Source organism: Schistocerca nitens, chromosome 7 (assembly GCF_023898315.1).
Source record: "Schistocerca nitens isolate TAMUIC-IGC-003100 chromosome 7, iqSchNite1.1, whole genome shotgun sequence".
Taxonomy (NCBI): domain Eukaryota; kingdom Metazoa; phylum Arthropoda; class Insecta; order Orthoptera; family Acrididae; genus Schistocerca; species Schistocerca nitens.
In genome coordinates this window covers 404,691,073-404,703,600 of record NC_064620.1, presented here as the reverse complement: position 1 = coordinate 404,703,600, position 12,528 = coordinate 404,691,073, and the positions used below count along the sequence as shown (strand labels likewise).

Genomic DNA, 12,528 nt, shown 5'->3' with positions numbered 1-12,528 from the left:
TTTGTAGACTGAATGAAATTTTCTGTGCTATCATACTAATGAACCAAAGTCTGTCACCTGCTTTACATATGACTGGACCTAATGATTATTACATTTAGTAATCCTACAAAATGCTACACAGAGTTATTGGGAAGAGTTGAATGTTTCCAGTACTGATTCAGTAGTATTGTTCTCATAGGGTACTAAATTTTTGAGGCTTATAAAGTGCACAGTTTTACGTTTCTAACCGTTTAAGGCATGTTGCCAATTTTGCACCACTTTGAAATCTTATCAACAGCTGGTTGAATATTTGTGTGGATGTTTAAGACATTGCTTCATTACAGATAACTGCTGCATCCTCTCCAAAAAGTCTGGGGTTACTGTTAATGTTGTCTGCCATGTTATTAATGTAGAGTATAAATAGCAGTGGTCCCAGAACACTTCGCTGGGACACACCTGCAGTTACTCTTCATCCAAGATAACATGCTGCTTGCTCTCTGCCAAGAAATCCTCACTTTGGTTGCAAATTTCATTTGATACCCCATTTGATAGTACTTTTGTTGATAGTATTGGTGTTGTACAGAGTCATATGCTTTTCTGAAGTCAAGAAATACTGCAGTTAACTGATTGCCTTAATCATTGGCTTTCAGTATGTCAGCAGTTCAAACTTTTTGGTTGGTGTATGATTGTAGTACTTTTTGTGGTCCCAGGTCACTGACTCCTCTGTACAGGGTCAGTAGGCATACCACTGACTCAGAACCCAGTTATGTTTGCAAGTATATTCTGATTAAAATTACTTGATCGTTGACACTTCACACACATGAGCTTTCTTCCTGCAGAGCACTCAATGCCACACCAGAATTGTTTGAAATTTCAAAATTGGCCCAACAAATGGTCAGTTTACTTCTAATTCCTTGGCTTGGTTTTTCCTTGATATGTTTGGATCCCGAATCATGGATCTAGTCCTTTTCACATTTCATCACACACAAACCCCCCCATCTTGGCCACATCATATTCTTCCATGGTGCAGAAACCTATTCCCAAGGTGGATGCTTAGACACAGACGACGCCTAGTGTGCTTATATCCACCACAAGCACCAGTACTTGCACATGTACATGTCAAGGGAGAAGAGTAAGGACAAAGCAATCCAGGCAGCTGCACCAGGAAAGACCAACAGTTCCACAGCAAGCATCCAGAAGCTACAAGAAAAGCAGAGTGCCTCTCAATGCCCCCTTTCCCCCCTCATCCTTGAAGGGATAGGGTACAGTGAAAGGCTCACGACATTCAGGCCAAACTGTCCTGAGTGCTATCAGACGTCATTCTGACTGCTGAGGAGGATATCGTGGAGTTAGATGCCTTGGATCCAGGCAGCCCCTCCACTCCTCCTCGCTCTTAAAGTGCTTCACCTCCCCGGTGCAAAAATAGGGCTAAATTAAAACCGCGCCGATGACATGGCTTCCATACTACAGTGGAATGTGATGGGTTCAGGACTTGTGTGGAGGAATTGAAATTCCTAGCACAGGCATGTCCCTTGTGCTTTTGTTTACAAGAAATGAATTTTAAAGATACAGGGATATATGTTATACCACAAGGATGACCTATTGAGGGAAAGGGCCAAGGGAGGTGTTGCAGTGTTTGTCACTAACACACACCACTCCTCTGCCTTCCCCTTTGCCACTGACCTGCAAACAGTTGCAGTTCAAATTTGCATGTGTCGAAGGATCACTGTTTGCTCACTGTATTTACCTTCGCAAGATGCACTAGACTCTGAGGCTCTCATAGATCTTAACGAACAACTCCCGCGACCATTCCTCCTCCTGGGAGACGTCAGTGCCCATCATGTCCTGTGTGACTCGACCAATACTTGCCCTTGAGGTCAGGTTTTGGAGGACCTCATGATGCCTTACGAGCTGTGCATCCTCAACAAGGGTACTCACACACATTCCTCTACTGCTGCTGGGTCATTCTCGGCCACCGACCTGTGTCTGTTCTCACGCCCTCGCCAACTCTGTTCAGTGGCATGTCGGTTATGCGACAGGATTTGTGATTTCCTGTCAGAGAGATCACAGTTTCTAGTAACTGACAGAAAGTCATTGAGTAAAACAGAAGTGATTTCTGGCCTTCTCAAATATAGTGTTACAGACCTTCTGCTGTTCTTTACCTACATAAACAATTTAGGAGACAATATGAGCAGCTGCCTGAGGTTGTTTGCAGATGATCCTGTCATTTATCATCTAGTAAAGTCATCGGTAGATCAAAACGTATTGCAAAATGATTTAGAAAAGATATCTGTATGGTGTGAAAATGGGCAGTTGAGACTAAATAATGAAAAGTGTGAGGTCACCCACTAGTGCTAATAAGAATCCATTACTCTTCAGTTACACAATAAATCAATCAAATCTAAAGACCATAAATTCAACTAAATACCCAGAAATTTGAAGTGCCTTTAACAAAGGAATCACCTTCAGAGGTGATAAGGTATCCAAGAAGAGAAGTCATTAGCATATTTCGTCAAAATATGAGGTATTAGAGACAAAGTTGGTTAACTGCTTATTGGTATATCGGAGCACCATGTAAATAATGTGACAATTCAGAGGCTACCTTTCTGAGGATACAGACCAGCTGGCTGTTTTTCAAGGAGTTCTTTACGGAGTGGAGAAGTGGCCATGTATGTTACACAAAAAAAAAAGGCAGTATTCCTTTTGAGTCCGTAAACAAATCATGGCACTGCACTGAACAGGTATTCGAATGTTGTGCAGGGGCAGATGAATTTAGTGAAGCTTAACTTCTAATTGTTTTTGTTTATAGATCCCTTAACTCTGACTTCAGAACATTTTTACTGAAGCTAGAGAGGGTTCTTGGTTCACTTTGTAGGAAGTACCAAAAATTAGTTGTATGTGACTGAAACACAAATTGTGTGTGTGCTTGTGCAAGAAAAGTATGTTGGAAGATCTCCTAAATTCATACGATCTGATGCAGAATGTGTTTTTTTTTTTTTCCAACCAGGGTGCGTTGGAACAGTGGCACAGCCATAGACAATATTTTTATTCGTACTTCGTTACTAAATGGGCATTCTGTTAGTATAAGGGTGAATGACCTTTCAGACAATGCTGCCCAATTTTAACACTAAAAAGTTTTTGTACTCGAACAAATGTTATATGTAATTACAAACTACATAGAAAAGCTAATCCAGTGGCAATAGAGAGTTTTTTAAACCTCATTAAGGAACAAGTGTGGCAGGATATTAATAGTGCCGATATCATAGATGACAAATATAATGCTTCCCTTAACACATTTCTCATGCTCTTTGAAAGTTGCTTTTCATTGGAACATTGTAAACAGGGTACTAGCAGTAAAAGGCAGCGTGGGTGGCTGACTAGTGGGATAAGGATATCAAGTAGAACAAAGTGGAAATTATATCAAAATGTTAGAAGTAGTCGCAATCCATCGACAGTTTCCCATTACAAACAGTATTGTAAGGCGCCTAAAAATGTTATTAGCAAGGTAAAGTGTATGTGGTATGCAAATAGAATAGCCAATTCACAGGATAAAATTAAAACCATATGGTCAGTCATGAAGAAAGTGTCTGGTCAGCAGCACAAGGTCGATGATATAAAGTCAATTCGTAGTAAACCTATTTCTGTTACTGATAAGTCAGATGTATGTACGATATTTAACAATCATTTTCTGAACATTGACAGTGAATTAAATAAAAACTTAGTTTCTACAGGGAATCATATAACACTCTTGGAAAATGACTTTCCAAGATTGATATCTGAAATACTCTTCTGTGATACAGACAAGGGGGAGATTGAGTCAATATTTAAATCACTTAAGACGGTAATGCCATGGGTATTACTTGGCCATATTAGTAATTTTTCCTTTAAGAACAGTCAGTTTCCTGAATGATTAAAGTACTCAGTAGTAAACCAGCTTTATAAAAAGGGAGAAAGGGGATAAGGTAGACAATGTTAGACCTATTTCTATGCCATCAGTGTTTGCTAAAGTTATTGAAAATGCTGTGTATGTAAGGATAGTTGACCATTTTATTTCACATAATTTGCTATAAAATGTACAGTTCTGTTTTAGAAATGGTTTAACAACTGAAAATGCTATATTCTCTTTTCGGTACTGGATTCAGGGTGGCACACAAAATGTGTTACCAATTGTTTCTTTCACAATTTAAGACGCACATTAGATATCCCACTGGGATCACTACAGCAGTACCAGCAGAGCTTGGAAAAACAAATGAGTTACGAAATGACGTTTAATTCACAATACTGCTGCTAGGAGACTAGTAAGCAGCAATGGCTGACAATTGAAGACTGACGACACAGCAACGATCGGCAATTGTTACTTTTTCATGAAATGAAAAGCCTTGTTGTGACTCAGAGGTGTTTACAACAGTTTATCACACAATGGGTCCCTTGCAAGAAGACCATCCACAGGTTGTATGATAAATTCGTACAGGAAGGAACAGTATTGGAAGCGAAGCGACCTTGGCCTAAGCCTGTTTGTTCGCCAAAGAATATTGAAGCGGTAAGAGTTGCTGTACAGAGAAGTCCTGGGAAATCGTGCAGAAAGGCAGCAGTGCAACTGGGAATATCCAGATGCTCTGTTCAATGCATTCTTAAAATGACCTCTGTATGTACACATACAAGATGACCTGTGCACAGCTCACTGAAGAACGCAAGCAGCAGAGACTACTGTTTGCTCAGTGGGCGGAGGATAGGGAAGAAACTCTCAACAACGTTTGGTTTTCAGACGAGGCGCATTTTCATTTAGACGGTGTGGTTAACAAACAAAATGTACGCTTTTGGACCACTGAAAACCAACAAGTGCTTCATGAACGACAACATTATGCTCCAAGGATCACAGTGTGGGCAGCAATTTCCAGTCACAGACTTATTGGACCCTTTTTCTTTGAAGAAACTGTGAACAGCGAGCATTATTTGAACATGCTTCACAATAGCTTCATTCCACAGCTTCTTCCTACTGCCTTGCCCTTCAACACACAGTGGTTCATGCAAGGTGGAGCAAGGTCACATACTGCAAACACTGTGTTGGAGTTTTTACACGAGCATTTCGACATGTGGATCATTTCACTCAGGTTTCCAGGTTGCTTCAATGACGGACAAAATTGGCCCCCCCCCCCCCCCCCCAATAGTCCAGACCTCAATCCATATGACTTTTTTCTTTGGGGGTACCTAAAGGAAAAAATTTTGCCAAAATGTCCACTGATTTAATGGAGCTCAGAAGACTTATTCTCCAAGCTTGCAGTGAAATTATGGAAGACATGTGCCGTAGGGTAATCACTAACTTCAGTGTTCGTTTGAAGGAAGTTAGGAAACGAAGTGGTGGACATATTGAGCATGTGCTGAGTTAGAACAAATCTCCATGGACAGCTCTTCATTGTAGTATATATTCCTTTCAGATTGTATTGACAATAAAGTTTATATTCAAAAACAAAATGGTAACAAATTTCGTGCGCCACCCTGTAGATTAAACAAAAGGTTTCAAATGTTAGGCATCATTTTTTATTTAATTAAGGCATTTGATTGTGTTGATTACAAAATATTGCTCCAAGAGTTGGGCCGCTATGGAAATGGGGAGTAGTTCACAATTGGCTCCCCTCTTACTTTAACGAAGACAGCAAAAGGATCGTATCCACAGTGTTGAGAATGGGCATGGTTGAATGGGGGGGGGGGGGGGGGCGGCAATCCTGCTCCTTATTTTACAAATGATACGCCCTTTAGTTTTATAGGTGATTCTAAAATATTTCTGTTTGCTGATGACACTAGTTTGGTAATAAAGGATGTTGTGTACAACATTGGCACTGTTTCAAATACTGCAGTTCTTGACATAAGCTCATTGCTTGTATAAAATAAACTAATGCTAAATCACAGTAAGACTCAGTTTTTACAGTTTCTAACACACACAATTCAACAGAACCTGACATTTTAATTTCACAGAACGGGCACATGATTAGTGAAACTGAACAGTTCAAATTTGTGGGTGTTCAGATAGATAATAAACTAACATGGAAAGCTGACATTCAGGATCTATTGAGAGACTTCATGCTGCCAGTTTTACTATTCGAGCAGTATCTGAAGTAATTGATAGTTTGCTGCGAAAAGTAGTCTACTTTGCTTATTTTCATTCACATATGATGTATAGTATTATATTTCTGGGTAACTCTTCCCATTCTCAAAGGATATTTTTGGCTCATAAATGGGCAGTTTGGACAATAAGCGGTTAGGTTTCGCAAACCTCTTGTCAACCCCTATTCACGAGTCTGGGTATTCAGACATTGGCTTCTCAATATATATGTTCTTTACCGTCATTTCTTGTTAACAATATCAGCTACCAGTAACCCATGTGCTTCCTCATAGGTCACCCCCTTCTATTCTGTCAAGGAGTTCCTTGAAAAATTAAGCTGATTCCTGTTATATTGTTGAATGTGTTTATATAAACTTATGGCTTGTCTTTTTTCGGGTTAATAAACATATTTATTTAAAGAAAGTTTCACAATAGCAAAAACTGTTTGTGTAACTCATTGACTTTCTGACACCGACTGGCAGTCACATTACGATTTCTGACCACAGAGGAACTGTCCCAGTTGAAAGCCTTTGCAACAAGATTTGTGGCAAATACATTATTTGTAATAAATAACATCGAATATTGCAGATAATACTTCTGTTGAATTATAAGACAGTCCCAGAATCTTTTAGAAAGTAACAGGAGAGGGGAAAAATGAAGCGGAAAAAAAACCTGAGAGGCAGTGGATGTGAACCTGCTACTTTTCTCTTCACAGCTGAAGATACTATCAGTTGCGCTACGGCTTCAAGATGATAGACATGCCTCCATTATTGTATGCAAAATCTAGAGACTATATCTGCAAATGTCATTATTTGATATTTAATTTACAAATTGTACCAGAACGATGCGCATTTGATAGATCATTAGTGTGCCCTAGCACTGAAACTATACCATTTCATACCACACAATTTGTAATACTGGAAACATAACATACAGGAAGTCTTTAACTGCTGATTGTGGTTTCCTGTCATTTTATTATAACAAATTGTAGCTAAATTTATTAATTTTTAAGAGATCCTAAATTTGCCAATGCTTTGAAACAGGCTTGTATTCAGACAATATACTATATGATGAAGAAAACCCACCAAATATGAAGATTAACACTATGCAATAGAGCAACTTGTGACGAAAAAACAATGTCGCATCTCATTGGCTATGGACCTCTGTGCCAGGCAAAAATCTGACATGCCAAATCCTTGATTTCACACTACACATTGTAGTGGAATATGGAATTCCACACTGTGACGTCACCAGCCTCTCATCTGCGTGCCCCGTGAGAGGATGGCTGTAATACTTACAATGTAGGTTGCACTTAATGGTCAAAAATATAGTATTTAATGACACATGCACAAGTTTCAATACAATCAATAGAAGATAATGAGGAAATGACACAATCAGCATGTTTAGAATGTATGTAATTTGTTATAATTTAGATTTTCAAACTCCCTTATCTACATCAAGGAAAACTCCAAAGTTGGCTTATATGTGTAAATAAGCATTTGGATAGTACAGATATTCCTCAGAGAATTCGTATACTAGCATATCAAAGATGAGTATGGCAGTGTTAGTTTATCTCACTAGAACAGCAAAAGTCGTGGAGCTTAATAAAGAAGTCTTAGTCATAGGTGGTGTGCAACATGATGCTTATCCATGGCAATGTGCCCCTCTAATCTTAAGCTGTTATTGCATGTGCTGAGATGCAATCCTGTACTTCCTGAACATAATTGACAGGAGTGATATTAACCGATTCCTTGAAGTGTCCTCATAACCTAAGAGATTGAGGTCTGGAGAATGAGACAGCCAGGGTACGGGATCTCCCCTATCGATCCAGTGGTCCATAAATGTGAGCATCAGATGTTCATGCAAATTTCTGCAAAAATGTTCTGGTGCATCATCATGCGTGTAACACATCCATAGTCCTAGATAATGGGGCACATCCTCCAGTAGAAGTAGGCAGTGTGCTTATGATGTACTTTATAATACACACTAGTTAATCTCTGTGATAACATGTACGGTTGTCCACAAGTTTACAGAGAAACTGTGCCGCTGCCATCTTTTGGCTTTGTGTATGGATTTTCATTGAGATTTTCACCAGCTTTCACATGCTGATAATGTAAACACCTGGATCGATTTCAAACAAATTTGGCATGTAGACAGCAAACTTCATGAGTATCAGCACTGAGCTTTTTCAGACTGCGACATAGTACATAGTCTGCCCCTCAAGACAGGCATGTTGTGTGGGGATAGTATCAGCCTGTCTTATTGATCTGCTTTGGATGGCAGCATACACATCAGGTGCAAGAAATTTTTTTCCAGGCACACATCCCTCTATATGTAGGCAGCCCTGCATGACAGGCATGTTAGCATAATATTGGCATGCTTTATCAATCTGTTTTGCAGGGGCTTCACATGCAAATGGTTGTGGGAGTGAGAGGTGGTGATGTGTGCAATATATGTGGTGAACGTAAATGTGAACAAAGCTGTGGGGAAAGAGTTAGTTAGCAAATAATGCAAGAGTGATGCAAGAAGTGTAGTCCTTGTGTCTGAGTGTGCTGATGGCGGTGCAGATACAATTATTATTCATAAAGTACTGCTCAGACATTCATATGAATCGTGCCTTCAGCTGCTTTTCATTGTCACACTCTGGGTCCGGTATTTCCATACACTAAATAGAACACATGCTCCTCCATTTCAGGTGTGTGAACTGATTGAGGATTTGCTCAGTTTACTTTTAGGGCTGCTAGAGAACCTATGTGCCTTAAGAAGCCGGAAATGTCTGCCAAACAGCTTAAGAGTTGGTACTCTACGATGTGGATATTTTGCAGCATAGAGGGTACAGGCTTGCTTAAGTCAAGCAGAAAATTATGCCTGCTCTATAATCCTTGAAGTAGTGGCCTTCCATTGCTAAAAGATGGTGGGAAAGAGAGAAGATAGTGTGCTGTTTGTACATGTGAATGATTCAGCATTAACAGTAAATCCCAAAGTGAGGTAACTTGCATAAGTAAGACACTAAAATACAAACAGAGTTGTGAATAATTTACTTTGTAATAACACACTAACAATACTGAAAGGACACTAAGAGTCAAACCATACAACTGACTGCAGACTGCCTAATGCTCAGACTAATGTTACTTGGTGTTCTGTGATATGGAAAGATAGAAAACACACTGTTGGAGTGTCAATATAATGGCTGTGCTCAAAACTGCAACCAAATGTTTCTCCCTCCAATGAACAAATGTTCATATCTCGGAAGTGTGTTTTTCAGGACTGGTGTTTACTAGCCTTACTTTTCTTGTTTTGGTGAGTACTGCCATCTCTCAACATATTCAGTGTGACATTATTTTTACCATTTTGTATATTTACATTTCATCTTACCTCAGAGCTGTATGTCTCTAGTGCTTTTGGAGCAAATAATGGCACTTATGAATTAGAATATTGCCAAATTTCTAAATTAAAACCGATATTCTGTTGTGGAGCATTGTGTACTTTCCCTTACGAACTGTAAGCAGTATCTGATAATTGCTAGAGCTTTACTTCGAAAGTAAATTTGAAGCTAAGTGGATCTCCAACTTGGAGCTGTGAAAGAAAACTTTATTTCATTTTCAGTATGATCCAAAATTTGGTGATGCATTTTGGAACAGCAGTCGTTATTCAATGATGCAATACTTGTACATGATGATGACAAGTTGGGCCATTGTTTGTGATGTATGGTATCTGCCACCTATGTACCAGCAAGAAGGAGAGACAGCTATAGACTTTGCAAACAGGGTGAAAGGTGTTATTGCCAGGCAAGGTGGACTGGTAGATCTGATGTGGTAAGTCATTTATGAATTATATATTTACAGCAACAAAATGTATTAAGAGAGATTGAGGACAGGAGTCCTGTGATGATATTTGCATTGCATTTGCTATATTGTAAACAATGGTTAACTGTAGTCCTAACTCCTCCTATTTTACTATGTTGACTGGTGTGCTGCTCTAGCATATTTGGCAAGTTGTTGATCTTGTGCTGTGTATTCACAGCTGTTATGTGTTGTGTTTAATTTTGAATTGCTTGTCACCAGATTTCTTTCAATGCAATATACGCATGAGAAGCTAATTTAAATCTCTCATTAAAAGTACTTGGAGTAACTTTAGTAATAAGCCTATTTTGCAAAGGGGCTGAGACTTCCTAGTTATACTCCTATCAAAATACGGAGATAAAGGTTATTTTTTTCCGTACTGCCTAAAACTTACCACGTGTGTTTTCTAGTAGTATGTGGGTGGTAGCAATGAAACTTTATGTAACACTTCAGAATGTTACTGCATATAAATAAATGGTAGGCACTAAGAGTAGCTATACATGAGAATTTCAAGACAAGTATTAATTTATAATAATTTACACACAGATAGAATTCTAAGTGTCAAACGTGAACTTTGTTAATTTGGAAGATGCAATCCTTATATCATGTTTTGGTACACTTTACAGTGACAAGAAGCCAAATGTGTTGTCATATTTGTCCAGTTGTTAAGTAACAATTTCAACTTCTTTTTTTCAAGGGATGGGCAACTGAAGCGCATGAAACCAAAGAAAGAGTGGAAAGAGAACCAGCAAAAAGAATTTAGCAAGAGACTGAAACTGGAATGAGGTTCAACTACAGTGAAAAGTTTCCATCATTTTATTGTTTTGAAAAAGTGGTCCCTGTGATTTGCAGTCTTTTAATTCTGGATTATTTTATATGTTTATTGTTGTCTTTATCTTTGATAACAAGAATGGCTGTGCAAACTAATTTTGGTAGTACAGCTCTGTTTACAGAAATGCTTTTTATGCAAGTATTTCTTATGTTTACATCCAGAATTCAGTGGACTGACTATTTTGTATGGTGATTACACATTTTATGTCAATTTGTGTTTGACAAGACAGGATGAGAGTTCTAAAGTATGAGCAATTACATATGTTCCTGACATGATGAGTTGTGTTGTGTCTGCATTATCATTTCTGGGGGTATTCATCCAGAAACTGGACATGCATATCATCTGAATGCATGTAGCCATCCTCACCAAAGAATTCACTGTATAAAATTCATTGATCATTTTTTTAAAATTTCATTGATAGTTGTGTATTTGTAATTAAACGTGTTTGTGTCAACTGTAGCCATTATAGTATCATAATTTGTGGGACACATTCCATGTATGCATTTTCATTTTGTTCTGTTTACATCACAGTTTGTATGACTTGTAAATTGTGTAAATGTTAAGCAGTAAAACTTGTGCTGGTGTGATAGAACCTATTTTGTATAGACCGTACCAATATTTTTAATGTGCTTTTTAATTAATAAACTCACTGTGATAACTGAAAAGCAACAAAATTACTCCTGTGGAATCTTGCAGAAGTGCCATGGTAGAAGTAAGGTATCATTGAGCTTCAGATATATCAAAATTGAGTGGAAACAACCAAGTGAGTTAACTCAGATGGCATTCATTTTCATTTATACAGTTTTGATTATTCAGGACCCAGAAATTCATTCTTAAACAATTCCAAGAACTTGCTATCATGTTCAGATAAGACTGCTGGATGGCATGACTGAGACAAGGAAATATGAGGCTGTGTACAGTTTTTATGATATTAAAGGAGGGAATAAGTGAAGATGCCTAGTAAAATGGGTGGGAACACACTTTGTAACTTGTATATAGGCACTAGGTAATTTTATAACTTGTTTTGATGCAATAATGTCTTGAATACATTTCACTTAATGTTTTTTTATATTTATTGTGGCAAGGAAAATAAGAGGGTTAAGCAAGATTATGGCACAAAGTATTCCATTACATATTTTGAATAACTTTATCTAAGAAATGTTGTGTTCAACTGTGACTTTCCTGATAGCTTACTGTGGAGTTTTTTTTTAAGGTAATAGCAAAAGCAAACTTCCCTAATGATCTTTCAATATTTTTGTACATTGCACTTCATAAGATGAAGTAAAATGACAGTAAATTATACATGAAGACTGAACAATAGGTGTAAAAGAAATGAGAGTATTGTTATTCTTATCTTAGATTTTCATTGTATATAGAAATGGACTTTCTATTGTAAGTAGTCATACCAGTCACTGCACTAAATCTGTGAAGAAAAACTTTTGTAATTTATTTGTTTGTGTACTTCACATTTTTAGAAAATGTGTGTTAAAATGGTGAGTCAAGCTGTTTTGTTGCATTTTGTATTGTTATGTACTAGCAAAGCTTGTAAATAAACTGGCAATCATTAATGCTGTTTTAGGAATCTGTGTTCCATATAAATTTTTCTTTAGTATAACCACATTTCTTGTTGAGTAATTCATATAATTAACATTATACCAGAATACGTACGTTTTTGTCTTGAGCAGTATAACTTGAATAAAATCCCTCTGTGGGTTAGGCTGCAGTGTTCTATAAAATAAATACCCACTAGGGTTTTAATCATATTGACACTGGAG

General features: G+C 37.9%; 1 protein-coding gene across 4 annotated transcripts in view; it reads left to right on the top strand.

Moving 5' to 3' along the window:
- Positions 1-12,321, top strand: part of LOC126194747 (glycerol-3-phosphate acyltransferase 3) — a 227,502-nt gene extending 215,181 nt beyond the window's left edge. For all 4 annotated transcript variants that reach the window (XM_049933016.1, XM_049933017.1, XM_049933015.1 and 1 more), the window contains 2 exons: positions 9,686-9,894; positions 10,619-12,321. In XM_049933016.1, coding sequence (XP_049788973.1) covers positions 9,686-9,894; positions 10,619-10,706 — 297 coding nt within the window. In that variant the 3' untranslated portion in view covers positions 10,707-12,321. The remainder of the gene's footprint in view (positions 1-9,685; positions 9,895-10,618) is intronic.
- The last annotated feature ends 207 nt before the right edge of the window (positions 12,322-12,528 follow it).